General features: G+C 34.1%; 2 protein-coding genes across 2 annotated transcripts; both read left to right on the forward strand.

Annotated features, from left to right (window-relative positions):
• The first annotated feature begins 400 nt into the window (after positions 1–400).
• Positions 401–8,395, forward strand: LOC140047914 (LRP2-binding protein-like). Its single transcript, XM_072092944.1, has 8 exons — positions 401–586; positions 3,088–3,384; positions 5,000–5,113; positions 5,595–5,843; positions 6,150–6,201; positions 6,635–6,806; positions 7,054–7,219; positions 8,168–8,395. Exons 2-8 carry the CDS (start codon positions 3,109–3,111, stop codon positions 8,231–8,233), a joined length of 1,095 nt encoding a protein of 364 aa, XP_071949045.1. The 5' UTR covers positions 401–586; positions 3,088–3,108; the 3' UTR covers positions 8,234–8,395.
• A 4,251-nt stretch (positions 8,396–12,646) lies between these two features.
• LOC140047915 (uncharacterized) lies at positions 12,647–14,624 on the forward strand. The gene is made up of 5 exons (XM_072092945.1): positions 12,647–12,921; positions 13,357–13,455; positions 13,737–13,859; positions 14,031–14,108; positions 14,399–14,624. Exons 1-5 carry the CDS (start codon positions 12,712–12,714, stop codon positions 14,516–14,518), a joined length of 630 nt encoding a protein of 209 aa, XP_071949046.1. The 5' UTR covers positions 12,647–12,711; the 3' UTR covers positions 14,519–14,624.
• Positions 14,625–17,963: the final 3,339 nt, after the last annotated feature.

The following is a 17,963-nucleotide window of genomic DNA, read 5'->3' on the forward strand; positions in this document are numbered from 1 at the left end:
AATGAAGATTAATAAAATCTAGGCCATCTTGCAGTTTTAAAGTTATTCAATCCTGTTTAAAAAAAACCCAAAATAATAATTATTTTACTTATAAAAGAAACGTTTAATTTTAAACAAAAACCATTGTCTGACAGAAAAGTTAGGTATTTTTTGTGTTAAATTACATTTTTTCTGGTTTTGGTCCAGTTTTTGGTTATTATTACTATTATGTGATATTAAAAGGGAATATTAAAAAAAAATGTGTAGGGGGACCATATTATAATTATCTTTAATAATTATAATATTGCAGGTGGCCATCAGAGTATACATTAATTATTTATTGTTGCCATGGGGAAATCCAACGCTATTGACATGCGTAGTGCGATCCACACAAAAAGTAGACCTCTCAATTCCGTCGCCGTCGTGTACGTGTGTCGAATCAGCCAGGTGGTTAGATATAGGCCTAGGGCTAGCTAGCCTTCCTTGCCTACAATTATGAATAATTAGTTCAGCGAACAATTTTTTGCAAATATTGGCTGTTTAGCTATAATTACAAATGTTTTAGGGAGACGCCAAGCAAGTGTTTTAATCTATTTATGATAATAGTGTGAGTATTTATTGCCATTCATTTTTTAGGCTGGCCTTCAAGCCTTTTTTTAGCAGTAGCTAGGCCAGCAAGCTGAGCCCGGGCGGGGCTACACCCGCCTGACTCCCCCCCCCCCCCCTAGACTAGAGAGCCTAGCTAGGTAGGAGGATAGGCTTCCTTCTCCTTTACTAGCCTAGATGATATACTACTGAACTGTACTATGTCCTAGGACCTAGGCCTAGCTGTCATGGGATGCTAGTCAAGTCGCCCCATCGCAAAGTCGCCCCATACAAAGTCGCCCCTTACACAGTCGCCCCATCGCAAAGTCGCCCCAAAACAAAGTCGCCCCGACACAGTCGCCCCATCGCAAAGTCGCCCCATCGCAAAGTCGCCCCAACGCAAAGTCGCCCCATCGCAAAGTCGCCCTAACACAAAGTCGCCCCAAAACGTTAAAAAAATAGTTTAAAAGTGCGTAAAATGTCGCAATGATACACAAAATAACACGGAACGTGTAGGCATAAAAGGGGAAGTCCCGCCATGTAGTCTCACAGGTCACATGATCATCCCCCATCATCATGAGAGGAAGCCCCCAACTAATCACTCCGCGCGCGGTCGCACTAACGTGCTAGCTCACCACCGGAGGGAAACCCCCGTAATTACTCCGCCGTTGTCGCACTACCATACAACGCACCATCTGAAGATGGGGAAACCCCGCCGGAGTTTTACGATATCAGTCGCGTTCGAAATCGGTCGCGTTTAATTTTGGTCGCGATAAAATGATGTTATACGATCTAGATTATTTTTACTTTGGTCGATAAATATTTATTATTATCAGGTATATGATGAGAAAGATGTGTGCCTTCAAAAATGACAATTTGTAAACATAGTTTAAGATTATAGTATTATTCAGCATAATGTCATTTAACAGTACATAATTATTTAAATGTGAAATATTTTATAGGGAACGTAGGCTACGTCTGTAACTTTTATTTTATATGCAACAAATTACGTAAAACAATTTATTTATAAACATTCAGTTTACTAATAGTATTACAATGAACATTGATTATAAGCCTGGAAAGGCAATCCCATCATTATATCCATTATAAAATTGCATCATATCACCACTATATGTCGTAAATGATGACGTGTGTGTATGTATTCGTCGTACGTCCGTGTACGTATTATTCCGTGCATCTTCACTGTCTTGTTTAATTTAAAATTAAATAAACACCCGATATGAGGATATTTATTAGGCATGAGATAATTAGAATGTTCTATAACCAAAAGGGTTGAAAAGAATTTCTTCAGTAAAATGATCATTCTGCTGTTGAATATAAAGCGACTCGCAATCTGAAACATTCTCTGAAACCAATCGGAGCTGCGCCTTCTGGTATCTGTTTCCTCACAGCTGCTACGACGTCTTTCTGCTGGCCGTCGGGGATTCCCCTTTTTAAAAAACACGCACACGATACGATGGTTTTCCATGGTCAAAATGTAGCGTACGATCATATCGGCGATGAAATCCTTTTTTTTTATTTCTTCATTTTGAAAAGTCATAATAAAATTAAATAACAACAGACACTTAACTTGTCAATAAATGCAAAGTGATCAATAAGTAGCCTATAACACTATTGTCTTACAACTACTATAAATCTATACGAAGGCCTACTACACATTTATATACTTATTATATTATCATAAAAAATGAGCTGGTAGGTTGAAGAAAGATTCGTAATTGTGGCTCTGGTAACTAATTTTAAAATCATATTAAATTAACATTTTCGAAACTATAAATCAGGGATAATCTTTTTAGAACTTTCAAACAAGGGACTGTTTTTTTAATGATTTCTAAAAAGCACATCACTCCATTAAAACCTGTAAAATAAAAATACAAATTATGTATATAATAGGATAAACATTATAATGTAGGCCTAGGCCTATACGACATTTAGCGCGACCAAAGTAACAACGCAATCGATATCAAACGCAACCGATATGATTAAAACAGCGTACTACTAGTAATAGCGGCGGCGCTTCATAGTCATACCGAAATAAAACCGTGGGCAACTTTGCGATAGGGCGACTTTGCGTTGGGGCGACTTTGCGATGGGGCGACTTTGCGATGGGGCGACTTTGTAATGGGGCGACTTTGCGATGGGGCGACTGTGCCGGGGCGACTTTGCGATGGGGCGACTTTGTATTGGGCGACTTTGTATGGGGCGACTTTGCGATGGGGCGACTTGACTGGATCCCCTGTCATGATAGTACCAGCAGTGGTGGTGGTGTGCAAGAGAATTGCAAATGCCAATGAATTGTTGCCTCCAGTCCAGTCCTAGCGGCCTGCCCTTTTTTCTAACTGTTTAGTTTATTTTGTTTTAATAGGCCTATAAATATGCTAGGCCTATCTGAAAAACTGTAATGTAATACCGAAATTGGATACAGTAATGATACAGGATAAAGCCTAAAGGCTAGGCCGACTGTATATAACTTTTGTAACATGAATTTATATCTCCAAATAGATATCTTTGATGTTCTGAAGTATGGAAATTGAACATAGACTGAGAGATTCTATTTCGGCAGAACCGCTTCCTCCGACAGAATCTGCTGAGATACTAATTCTCCGTGCCAGGTCAGAAAATGGAAGTATTGACAGTTTAGCGAGTGATCAAAGGAGCTTACACATCATAGATGATTTCCCAGAAAAGAAACGAGCCGAAGGCGAACTAAATGAACAAGTAGAAAGCCTTCTGTTGGACAAAGTTGATAATGGCGACAAACTTGCTACATTTCAACTCGCACAGTTCTATTTTGAACAGGTATTATATTGTATTGTGTATATATTTTTTCAGTTGGAAATATATTTATGTAACATACTACAGTATGAGTCACAAATGTATCAAAAGTTTTCCTCCCATTTTACAATGTGTTGTTGACTTTAGCTTGATATAAAGTTTGCGGTAAACCGCATATATTAGTTCTGAAATCAATTGTTGAATTTCTCGATGTTTCGATCAATATGCTCGTCCTCAGTGTACTGAAAACTTGATCAACATTTGATTTCGCCATGCAAACCTTCAATAAATATAAGAGTTTAGCTTGTTATTACAGCTATCCACACTCTCATTATTTCTCTAATTGCAACTTTCTTTTAAAGGAAAGGAACACCCTGGGCTAAATGTGCCACTGTGCTTATAGATAAATGTAATAAAAACATGATTACAATGGTTCAAGGTACAATAGTAAGCAATTTAGTTAAAAAATAGACTTTTAAACGACAAAATATCGGAAATTGAACAGCGCCATTTTGACAGGTTAAGAGCAATTATGTGACGTCAGATTAGGTGGACGCATTCAAGCAAATCCAAGCGCCCATCGTCTTAGTACAGTATTTCAATATGGAAGTGCGGGATATAACCATAAATAAAATCAATTAAATAGCCTAACATACCTAATATTTTCGGAATATGGCTTGGAGTTTTTATAATTCAAAAAATTTGGAACCAGAATATACAGAAAGAGAGTTAGTTTTGCGTCGTGCTGATGAGGAAAAAAGAAGAGAAGAAGAACATTCTCGAGCATAACAAGCCGTCGAAGAATGGTGTACTTTCGGCCAGTGTATCTGTACTGTATGCCTTACTAGGCCTAGAACTCGTGTTGAACGAAAATAAAGTAGACACTGCATCGTCAACCAACAGCCTCCGTTTGGAAGGTTGGCCAGTTAATTCCCCTACCAAATCCCGTTTGAAACAGCTAGGCAATAAAAGTAACAATAGATTAACAATAGCTGAAAGATTTACGAATTGGCTTGCAGAAGAAAAGATCGATCGAAGGTTTGTTTACCAAGCCAGCGCATGCTCATACCGTGTCATCGCCGTCCTGCATGACCGCATGTCGCGTTATTAGCCAATCATATTAGCGGATTCGCTTAGCCAATAGAAGCGCTGAATGCAACCGCGAATCTTAAAATTTTCGTCGGCCGTATCTGACGTCACAAACAGGCTGCCATGAGCACAAGATGGCGATTTTCAAATGTCTTGAAAACAGCTTTAAAATCCTGTTTACTAGAAAACTACAAATCCGATTTAAACATAAATTGTGCTGAATATTAAGTTGGTAGGGTTACTTTTATAATAGTTAGGTAAGATATTAGGGTGTTCCTTTCCTTTAACATCTTTTCTGCACATGAGTTGACCATTAACAAGCCACAGTTCAGATGATCCATCTCGTCGTAGGTTTAGTGTTCAAATTATATTGCGGTGCGTTTACATCCTTGCGTTGCGTCCAAGTGGAAACCAAGCTTTATTCTTTAATACAGAAATATGTTGTCCCATTGATAACATATTTGGAATTGTTAATGGATCCAGAGCTATAACTCAAAGTAACTCGGAATCACCATCAATATGATGATATTTTAATTGTTTATATTTTTAGGATGACTACAAACGTTCGTTGATCTACTATGAGAAAATAAAGGACACAGATCCGCAAGCACAGTTTCAACTGGGTGTTATGTATCATGATGGACTAGGAACAACTGCAGATCATGTGAGTATGAAGAAGCTACTGGTGAGGGTGTAAACAGCACATCATCTGACATAATCTTGATATGTTGTCCAATCATAAAAGTTGTTTGAGTATGGCTGATGTATCATTATTGACTTTTTTGACTTGACAAAATGATAACAAATTGGTTGAAAAATGTAAAAAAAAAACAAGAATTGGGTTAACCACACAATTCTTTCTTGAGAATGAAGAGGGCGTGTTTCGACCTCTTTAACCAAGCATCCTCACTGTTACCCTTGCATCAAGTTTAACCTTGGTTCCCACTCGCAACGCAACGCAAGGACCTAACCCAACGTAAGCACAAGCAATGAAATATTCGAATAGTGGCTTGTCATTGTTCAACATGCATAAATCCTTGCATTTCTTTTTTTTTTTATCACAAATTGGTTTGTTCAAGTCATGCATAATTTTTACTGTATATGTAATAATCTCAAGTTTTATTTTGATTAATTGATGCAAACAGAAAAAAGGGCATGAGTTCATGCTTAAAGTAGCAAACAACTTACATTCAAGCAACCAACACTTAATACATGTTGCGCAGTACAACGTTGGCAGGTCGCATTTTGAGGGGTGCGGTGTGAAGCAGTCTGACACAGAAGCTGAGAGGTGGTGGTTACTGGCAGCAAATGATGGACATCCTAAGGCTAGCATTAAAGCACAGACAGCTCTTGGCATGTACTACTGCCGTGAGGAGTCTCTAGATTATAAAAAGGTAACATGCAGTAGCAGTAAAGCTTGGTTCCCACTAGGATACAATGCAAGGACGTAACGCAACAAAAGCTTGTTGACCAATGACAAGCGACAGTTTGAATAATCAATCGCTTGTGATTGGTAAACTTACTTACGTTGCGTTACATCCTTGTGTTGCATCTCTAGTGGGAACCAAGCATTAAGGGATGAGAAAACAAGAATTACTACAAATAAAATATTTCGATTTGATATCATAGAGCAAGCAGTACAGACAAAAACAAAGATTTAATACCAGAGATTTACAAACTTGTTTTTGTTTTTTTCGTAGGCTTTTTTCTGGCATTCCGAAGCAACTGGAAATGGTAGTCTGGAATCTCAAGGTAAATATCCTTAATTGATTATCCGCACTTGGCTGATAACCCCTTGTTATTGTCAGGATCGTTGAAGTGACGAGTTCAAATCGAGTTTAGTTAGTATTATATTCTGGATTTGAGGAAAGTTTACTTTGATTTTAATTTAAAATAATACACATATTTTGTTTTTTATTTTTGAATTTTGAATTTGTTTTTTATATTGTTTGGAAGATTATACTATGCTTCAGTTTTCAATTTTGTTCCATTAAATTGTTATTTCTTGTGCACTGAGAACGACAATTATTAAACATTGTTATGTTGCTGGTGATGTTTTAAATCTATCACTGAGCCATCATTTGAACTCATTGTTCTGCCACTGTGTGGGTATACGGTTGTAGCATAGAGATATTATCTCTATGGTTGTAGCAATGTAAATTTTGATATGTCTATATTCATGTAGGAGCCCTAGGTGTGATGTATGAGTTAGGCCTAGGATGTCACAAGAACCATGATTCTGCATTTGAATGTTTGAAGGAAGCATCTGAACGAGGCAACGTGTATGCCATGGCAAACCTAACAGCGCATTATTATGCTAAGAAGCTATACACAAAGGCAGCCGAGACCGCTGCTAGGTAAGTACTTCTACAGCACACACTCCCTTAGTGATGCTTAAAGGTGAAATAAGGAGGCAAAGGGTATTTACTCGTATAGGCTACCTCCTCTCATAGATGTGCAAGTCATATTTGTTTAACACTGCCTGCTATGATTAGCACCGTGGATTGAGTCAATAAACAGAAAAGAGCACCCAACATGGTTAATATTGATACACCATCTTTGTCTCTTACTGTTTCTAAACTGTTGCCACCACCCTTATTACAGAGTTGCTCAACTTAAAGACATTGAAGACATTTCAAGAAAGACGGATTGCTTACCAGTATTCATAGGTAAAGGCATTGCTATGGGCAGTTTCTACTATGCTAGGTGTCTTCATCTTGGACATGGTGTGCAAAAGGACAAAGACCTAGCACAGACTTACTACAGCCAGGTATGTACTGTCATTTTAAATAAATGGAGAATTGTGTCCGGGAGGTATAACATAACAGCTCACTAATTTAATTATAATTCACTAAAATAATTAACAAATTAGTTTTACTATGTTTTCCATTATGTTTTGGAATTGCAATCCTTCAGATTTTAACTCGGTGTTCCTTTAAAATTTATGAAGGGAGCCCTCTATTATTCTACTTTTACAAATCTTTAAATATGTAACCAGCATTTAAAGATGTATTGTCCCCCAAAAACATGAAAAATGAAGATTAATTAAATCAGACTTTGAATATGTTATTTTGTAGTTTTAATAAAGTTAATCACTTCCGTTAAAAAAAAATGAAAAAAAATAATGTTTTCACCTTTAAATTGACAAAATAAATGGTTAAATTCAACCAAAAACCCACTAGCTGGCAGCCAATTTGGCCATTTTTTGCTTTAAATTACAGTTTTTTCAGGTAAATACATTTTTTTTTTCAAACCAATTTTTGGTCAAAGTGGGTAATTATTATGTTACATTAAAATGGAATATTCAACAACAATTTAGTTAAGAAATATTTTTTTCAGGGGGACAATACATCTTTAAGCTGTATTTTAGTTTTATTCCAAAATAATAAATAGCTATCTTCTTTGTTTTCTACTCAATACTATCTCCACCTCTATTTACCAGCCTTATGCCTCTTATGTTTCTTTTCTTTTATTCCTGTCAACTCAGGCAGCGCTTGCCTGATATATCTATCTATCTTTGTCCAAGTACCTTCACTTGCACTGATGAAGGGCTAGTATTGCCCGAAAGATCTGCCAACTTTTCTGGCTGTTTTACTTTATCGTTTTGATTTTGCTTTTCGCTTTTTTTTTCATTGAGTATTTTTCCTTTGAATTTATTTAAATTTTAATATATAGTGAGAACATTGTATAGTATTGTGTTTTATTTTATCCTATCCAGGCATTCAAATTCGATGGGAATACCACACAGATGCTACAGAACATGGTGACCCATGGAAAAATATAGCTTAAATAATTGTATGCTGTGCCTTATAAAACAAATTCGGAAATATATAATTATATTTTATATAATATAGTGCCTTGCTATGAAATTGACACAAATATAATGTTCGTAAACTTATTTATGTATAATATGTATATTTAATTTGATTATTTTGGTATTTTAAAGTGTTTTTATTTGTTGTTTTGAATTATAGATTGTAAATACAAATGTATGACTTTAAAAAGTGTAGAATGGTTTTTTTTTAAAGTTAAAAGTTTTTGTATTCACATCATATTCATTAATAGATTTGTCATTTATGCCATCAACAATCAAGGCAAATTAACAAAAGGATGCTGAGCTCCGGCGATCAAAGGGTTTATCTGTGGCTGCAACACAATCAGTTCCACGACCCTTAACAGCACCGCGCGACACAGAGAATGGGTACACGGTACAGTACTGTTAGTATTTGTTGCAGCCAGACATAAGATCAAAGGACTGTTACGAGTTCCTATCTTTGCCCAGTGTTCTGTTGTTAGATTGCCTTGCAACAATCATATTATCATGTTGTTAGTATCTTCATAATAATGATGTCATCATCATCATCGTCATTATCATGTGTAAATCAGCCTAAATTTGTCATGGTACACTCTCATCACTTGCCCCAAGTCTGTATTTATTTTGAGGTTTTTCGATGTTTGCACGTAGTATACGTATGAAACGCCGTATGTCCCAAAATATTTATCTTTTTACTAATAGTCAAAACTCCGTCTGGAACCCAGACTATCTCATCACCTTTGAAGGTGCCTAAATTTTAGAATCATATCCGAGTAACTATCTTATCTCTGTGTTGGATACATGGATTTCCTAGGTAAAATATAAACCTGAAATATGGAGAGCCAAGGGTGAATAAACTCAAACCTACATAACTCAACTTTAAGGTCGTTGGCGTTAAAATAGACAATTAACAAAGTACTAACCCAATCATCATCCAATCAAAATGCAGTATTAATGCAATTGTATGTAAATATACAGCTATACTAATCATTTTATGATAAACAGTTACATTTTATGAATGTGAGTGTACAATTTCTAACTTTAACTATACTATACTATATCTGGGAAGAGTAAACTCTTTTCTGGTTTTAATGCTTTGGATCAATTCCTATCTCTCTCCATCTATCTATCTATCTTCAATCAATCAATCATTTGATTTATATAGCGCCATTCCAACATTCATTGCTCATGGCGCTGCCAAAAATATCAGAAAATGTGAGTTTGTCCAGTAGCACCTGATGATCTTAAGTAATCGTTTGGCCCGCCCTCACAACCCACACATCAAATATAAGTTTAAAATCTTCCTAAAAACCCTTTTACAAAATACACAAAAACGTATCGATAAATCCAACAAACAACTGTTATTCGAAATTCTCAATGGAATATCCAAATTATATTTTTGCAGAAAACGTACATCCTTACTTTCGATATTGTGCTAGATCGAATGGGTAGAAGTACCGGACTGAATAGAATGTATGAGATATATCTTTGCGTGTTTCGGTTTTCTTCATCATTATTATTAATCTCTTTACCCATCTTTAATTTGCATTGTTGAAATAACCTTTTATTAATAATACTTTTATAATAATAACCTTTTATTAATAATACTTTTATAATAATAACCATTTATTAATAATACTATTAATACATTTTGTAAAAAGGTATAAAGAAGAGAAAATCTATTAAAATGAAATTGGCATGTTGAGCGCTTCTTATCGTCGGATTATACACAGACGGTTTAGGCTACCATTATGCTCTATCTACACTATCAAACTTGTTGTGACAACAAAATGTGATGTGCCCACATAATGGACATGATGATGTAATCACTACCATATTTTGGTACATCACAACATTTTTCAAAATAGTTCCATATACAGAGCTGTGGATAAATTAGGCTTTCCAACATTAAGCGACTTACCAATGTATACGGGTTTAAAATGACACCCGCCTCTTCTCTTTCGTTTCATTTTCCACCCTTCCAACCACAAATGTAGATCGTAGAATTAATTTATCGATTTACGTCATGGATTCTTCCATCAATAAATATTTATTTTCCGTCCTTTCCTTTGGTAGGTTAATTTTCGGTTCGGTATTTTTTTTTATTATTTAATTAATTTCTTTAATTATCTTTATTGTCCGTTTTTGGGCCCTGGGAAGAAGTTAAGCAACGTTGCGTTGGCGGAGCACGTGCTCTCATCAACTTAGTTGTTCTCATCATTTCGGAAATCCGTTGTTTTAGGGATGTGCTCTAGACATCGTTCAGTACGCTTTTATTTGAATACCTTGATGCTAAAGTTAATGGTTATATAACTTATCAGGAAACAATTGTCATTATTACGTTTTAAAATTAGACCGTATTAAACGGTAATAAATGGTATGATAGATTCAATAATCATTTTAAGGTTATAGGTTTTTAAAACAAGGGTTACTTACAATTGTAACTCGTCAAACAAGCTCTGGGGACCTTATTATCTTGCATCCCTAGTCAGGCTTAAGCGGGCTTAATGGTCCAGTAACAAGCCTAATTTGGAACGCTAAATTATTCTGTTTTGCGTCATGCACATATTTATTAATATATTAATGCGTTTTAAAGTCATTATGCAATTAAGACGAAACAAAGATAGTAGTAATCGAAAAATGTACCAAAATATAACAATAAATACCTCATAAATGGTTAATTTAATCTTCATAAAATAATTACTTCATTGGGCGTTGTATAATTAGTTCTTGGAAGCTGAAATAATTTAGTATAGTTTCAATGATAATTATCGACGCGTTATTATCGCAATGAAACAACTAAACGTAGATCGAAACATTACTATATTGTTTCTCACACCACCCCATTTAATGACTTGTATGCCGTGGAAAGACAATACATGATAATGGTGGTATATTTTATGACCGATTCGCTAAAAATTACGGAAATGAAACCGTTTCAACCTGCCTTTTTGAAACATTTAAATCGAATTGATTTATACATGAACATGCGGCGAAAAATGTTTGAAATTGATTGCAAAAAATTTGGATATTGTAAAATTGCAGAATTTATCAAACATTTTAAAAACACAATTATTATTGTTTTTATTTGTAAACTTTTATTGGATTTTTATGAAAGAAGATGCAGCAATAATCTGTGGATGAAATTGTGGTCTAAATGTATGAACAAATACAATTAATATTGTGCGCCATGTGACGATACGATGAATGATATTCCACCACCACCTCAGAACTATATTAATTTACTATCGATTGCGCAAAATTGAGAAATATGTTATAATGGATTTTAGACGGGGAAATTGTCAAGTCATTAAGAACCATCTGTAGTATTCAGAAAAGAAACTTCAATTACTTTTAATGTCGCGAAAATACTTTTCATTGTATCGGAAGTTTAAGTTTCCTATTTCTTGAGAAAAAGGTGCTTAATATGAAATAAATTACACTAATAATTGGCTTGTACTAATGCATTAATTATTATAAAAAAAGGTTATCTTTGATTTGAGAATCACAGATAAGCTCAATTAACATGATATATATGTACAGTTAATATCTCATCTATAGAAACTAAAACAGAATAAAATAGTAAAATCAAATTAAGTCAAAATGATGGACGGACGAACATCAACTATGCCGACAATCGAAACCATATTTAATTTAAATTATTTACAATTATCATAGATCCTGTTAACGCTCGTAAACTAATGCTTACTTCTATTATTAACTGTATATTGCCAATAATTGATTATACTGTTGATACGTAATTATTCTAATCAATGTCATGTAATCATTTCGAGAGAGAGGGATTTTCCGTTATTGCTTTTAAGGTAAACATTATCGGTTGATTTTAGTATAAAAATGAGCGTGGTTTTACAAACTTCATTCATAACTTCATCGACGAGCATTGACTTACTTATTGTACTTCGAAGAGCAGAAGATACCAGCGAACATCATACGTACAAGAAATTATTTACATTTACAAGAAATAACTATACTCAATATAAGGTAACTATCGCAATATCTTGTCTATGCATTGTATCATTTCTTTACGGTATTTAAACAAATAATAAAATGAAAACTTCACTGTTATTTGAAATACTGTATTTTCTAAATAAAATTCAATTTAAAAATTATGCCAATTGACTATTTATATGCATAGATTTTTTTTAAATACACTGTAGACCGATATGGGTTGGATTATTATTTTACTTATAATTCAATTGAAAATAATACCAATTGTTAAAATATATGTATGGATCTATATAGTTATTTTCAGGTGTAAAATTTTTTTTTTAATTCTGTAGTAACAAAGTCGTTTATTTAGGCCTAATAATTGTACAATTATTTGTGTTTTAGTGATGATATTAAACTTGTATAAATCGGACATACTATGTGCATTATGTATGCAATAATACTAAATACATAATTCGAAATAAAAATAATATATTAATATGATATATATTTTTTTACAATTTTCAGATACGATGGCTCTTTTCAATATGACACACTGCATCATCAGTCTGCTGGGTGCATGCTTGTTAGTGGGTTCAATGCCTGTGTCCCCGACCACTGATGCTCCAATCCAGCTAAACAACGTCGATGACGCTAAAACGGCTGCCGAGAGATGGGAAAGAAATATTTACGATTTCTATACAAGTTATGTAAGTCAATAATTTAATGTTTACTAACTAAATCTTAAATCGTAACTAGCCTATGTGCAAGATTGTATAATACAAAAGACAAATGTAAAATTTAAACCATAGAAAAAAGAGTGAACTTTAATTTTAAAGATGGATGTACTCCTACAAAAGATTTTAAAAAAAACATTAAAGATATTTTGTCCCCTAAAAAATTTATATTTTGTCACCCTAAAAAATATATATTTTTAAAAATGCCAATTTTTAATGTCACATAATAGTTATTCACTTTGACCAAAAACTGGATCGAACAAAAAATGATTTAATGTAATTTAAAGCAAATAAATATTTAAATTGTCTGACGGACAGTGGTTTTTTGGTTAAAATTAACCGTTTTTTTTGTCTTTTTATAAGTGAAATCATTATTTTGTTTAATTTAACATTGTGATTTGCCAACAGATAAACAATCATACCGCCCTCTCTGCAACCTCTATCCAAAGTAATAACATCTCCAAGCGTGTCGATGACTGTATCCTTCAATACAGGACAACCGCTCAGGTAAGATATACAATGTTTTTACATCTTTGCTCACCTTAGAATTATACCGCTTTCACAATAAAGGCAAAACTCGGAAACACGCTCAGGTGTTTTGGTGTGAAAGGGGCCCAAGGAGTTTTGCACACTAAACTGCAAGGAACCCACGTTCATTGTAATTGTGTCTCATAATCGAATACGTTCTCGTTTGGCCCGGTTGCTCTCACTACATTTTAGAAAATAGCATATATATTGATTGTTTCCAATTCATTGAGAATAATTTGCTTGTGTTTGTTTTTTAACAGAGTAATTTGGAAACACGTCTGGTAACATTGGTCAAATACTCGGTTAACATCACAACCCTGATCTACATTGATGCTTACACAAGAACCACACTGTCCAATCTTGACAAAACAATGGAAAAGTTTGTAAGTTTTTATCACTAATTCTTCTTACCCTCATCTAATATTCTCATATAATTCCGTAACTTTCCTAATGAATATATACGATTACGAGTTTGTAAGGCTCCATAAGTAACGTTTCTTAGTAATATAATAACTATGTAACTAACATTTTATTATTTATTTTAATTTTCCCAGCTTAAAGAAGACAACGTTAGTGTCTGTAACGTCATTGATGATGAACTTGCACCGCCGCTGTGTTTCGAGTCCTTTGAGGTACGTATTCTTATAAATAACTAAATATGAATAACTCCAGTGCCGTATAACGGCTATGTTACGGCTATGAGCGCTCACTGGCTAAACCCAGGGGCCCCTGAGTTTATGGTGCCTCAGACCTTATGGGTCACCTGAGAAGTGCCCAGAGGGCCGGGAAAACAGACATTAAAATATGTCGAAAAGGCTAAAAATGACCGAGGCCTCAGGTATCTGCGTTACGCCACTTCTCGGACTCCTATCCATCTATAGCCCACAATGACAATTAAGGCCTATGTTTAATTTTATTGCAGACTGCCGTAGCTGAAGTAAAACAAAAATCGGAGCCCCTTGCTGTTGCATACTCTCTGCATATGCTACGAAGTGCCGCCGATGCCGTGTACAAACTAACCAGCTCATCTCAACTTTGTTAAAACGTATGGCATACTATATTGTAGACATAATATTCTATTTAAGATTATAAATTATTATATTTGTGGTAATTAAAGCATATTATATATGTATATATATATTTTTTAAATTCAGTGATACCATGGATACAACCATAATTTACGTGCGCGTGCAAACGATGTTAGGTGTTATCAGATTTTGAACACGCACGTCAAATTTCGGTCTATTCGATGCATCACTGACATACGCTTGCATCAAGCGCACAACTAATTACAAACTATTTCTAGCTGCTCCCAACACAAACACGTTTATTTGGACGTATTACGAAACATTTGCTCTGGTGCACCAATATACAAAAGGAACTAACCATTATTAGATGATTTTATCACGTATTGATAATTTGAATGAATAACATAACATATAATAGCTACGTAATATGTACTTTTAAAACGATAATTGAAATAGTAGGCCTATAAAATATAAAATTATATAAGTTCCAATATTTATACCATTTATTTGTTAATAATATTAACTATATATATCTGTATGTGTATATCCGTTAATGGATAATATACAGCGTTGAAGAAACTAGTACTCTATATTAGACATGCGCAGTAGATCATACTGATCACGTATTTGTCGTATTTTCACGGCACGAGGTAATGTTTGCTGCCCAACGTTATGTTATATTGTTGTTGATATATATTTGTCAGTTAGCGTTCTTTTTCTCAAAATCATGTTTTCATAGAGGTTCATAGCGGCAGTACTTTTGAGCTTCAAGTATTGTTTGTTATTTAGGACAAAAATTCTTTTTCACATCGTCTAGCAAAACTCGGAGTCGAAAAAAAACCTACACACACCACCGGGCGTTTTGCAAGTTGTATGGAAAGTTTCCAGAGTTTTGCTAAACAATGTAAAAAAGATGTGCGTTGTTTTGTGTATCTGATTATGATCGGATTGATTGCTTTTTTGTTCTGTAATTATTATACTATTAAACAAACAAACACTAGTATCATAATTGTTAGCTTAAAATTAGTTAAAATATATAAAGAAAGCTGAATATTATAGAGCTGCTGTGTTAATATTATTTAAATATTTTGCGATGTTGTCAGTCGCCTTGCATTTGATATTCATTGTTTAACTTGGCCTCGGTTAAATAAAATCATGTAAAATATATGTTGCCTTTTAAAAATCTTTTATTTTGTTTTGCTACAGATATTTTTTTCACCCAGAGTAGGAGTTTTTTAGGAATTAAATTATTAAAAACATATAACCATAACATGCGCAGACCACATTATGTGATTCTGCGTATGTTACATTATTATATAGTAACCAGTTATGTTAAACACAAGTTTTTTTAAATGCAATTATTATGCGATAAAATTGCTCTATATGATCATATATTGCTTTATCATCATCTTATAGTACCATAGACACTTGTTATCACGACAAATAAAAGTGTCGAAAATTGGCCATTTTTGAAAAAATTCCTGTACTATAGTAAAGGGATTTTTTCGAAAAATGGCCAAAATATCAAGTTTTTTAAATTAAATTATTATGCGATAAAATTGCTCTATATGATCATATATTGGTTTATTATCATCTTATAGTACCATTAGACATCTGTTATGTAACCACTTTTGACATAAATGGTTACTATAGCATAATAAACATGCGCAGAGTCGAATAATGGATTCTGCGCATGTCGATTGTGCTATAGTAACCATTTATGTCAAATATGGTTATGATAGCACAATTGATGCGCAGAACCCATTATTCGTCTCTGCGCATGTTTATTATGCAATAGTAACCATTTATGTCAAAAAATAAGGGGGTCGGAAATCGGCCATTTTTCAAAAGTTTCCCTGTACTATAGTACAGGGATTTGTTCAAAAAAATGGCAAATTTTCGACCTATTTATTTTTCGATAAAACTGGTTACTATAGCACAATTAACATGCGCAGAACCCATTAGTCGACACTGCGCATGTTTATTATGCTATAGTAACCATTTATGTCAAAAGTAAATGGTTATGATAGCACAATTGACATGCGCAGAACCCATTATTCGACTCTGCGCATGTTTATTATGCAATAGTAACCATTTATGTCAAAAAATAAAAGGGTCGAAAATCGGCCATTTTTCAAAAATTTTCCTGTACTGTAGTACAGGGATTTTTCCAAAAAAATGGCCAATTTTCGACCTTTTTATTTTTCGATAAAACTGGTTACTATAGCACAATTAACATGCGCAGAACCCATTAGTCGACTCTGCGCATGTTTATTATGCTATAGTAACCATTTATGTCAAAAGTAACCACTTTAGACATAAATGGTTACTATAGCATAATAAACATGCGCAGAGTCGAATAATGGGTTCTGCGCATGTTAATTGTGCTATAGTAACCATTTATGTCAAATATGGTTATGATAGCACAATTGACATGCGCAGAACCCATTAGTCGACTCTGCGCATGTTTATTATGCTATAGTAACCATTTATGTCAAAAGTAAATGGTTATGATAGCACAATTGACATGCGCAGAACCCATTATTCGACTCTGCGCATGTTTATTATGCAATAGTAACCATTTATGTCAAAAAATAAAAGGGTCGAAAATCGGCCATTTTTCAAAAATTTTCCTGTACTATAGTACAGGGATTTTTCCAAAAAAATGGCCAATTTTCGACCTTTTTATTTTTCGATAAAACTGGTTACTATAGCACAATTAACATGCGCAGAACCCATTAGTCGACTCTGCGCATGTTTATTATGCTATAGTAACCATTTATGTCAAAAGTAACCACTTTAGACATAAATGGTTACTATAGCATAATAAACATGCGCAGAGTCGAATAATAGGTTCTGCGCATGTTAATTGTGCTATAGTAACCATTTATATCAAATATGGTTATGATAGCACAATTGACATGCGCAGAACCCATTATTGGACTCTGCGCATGTTTATTATGCAATAGTAACCGTTTATGTCAAAAAATAAGAGGGTCGGAAATCGGCCATTTTATGAAAATTTTCCTGTACTATAGTACAGGGATTTTTCAAAAAAATGGCCAATTTTCGACCTTTTTATTTTTCGATAAAACTGGTTACTATAGCACAATTGACATGCGCAGAACCCATTATTCGACTCTGCGCATGTTTATTATGCTATAGTAACCATTTATGTCAAAAGTGGTTCAAATATGGTTATGATAGCACAATTAACATGCGCAGAACCCATTATTCGACTCTGCGCATGTTTATTATGCTATAGTAACCATTTATGTCAAAAGTGGTTCAAATATGGTTATGATAGCACAATTAACATGCGCAGAACCCATTATTCGTCTCTGCGGATGTTTATTATGCAATAGTAACCATTTATGTCAAAAGTGGTTCAAATATGGTTATGATAGCACAATTGACATGCGCAGAACCCATTATTGGACTCTGCGCATGTTTATTATG

The sequence above is a fragment of the Antedon mediterranea genome, chromosome 4 (assembly GCF_964355755.1).
Source record: "Antedon mediterranea chromosome 4, ecAntMedi1.1, whole genome shotgun sequence".
NCBI lineage: Eukaryota > Metazoa > Echinodermata > Crinoidea > Comatulida > Antedonidae > Antedon > Antedon mediterranea.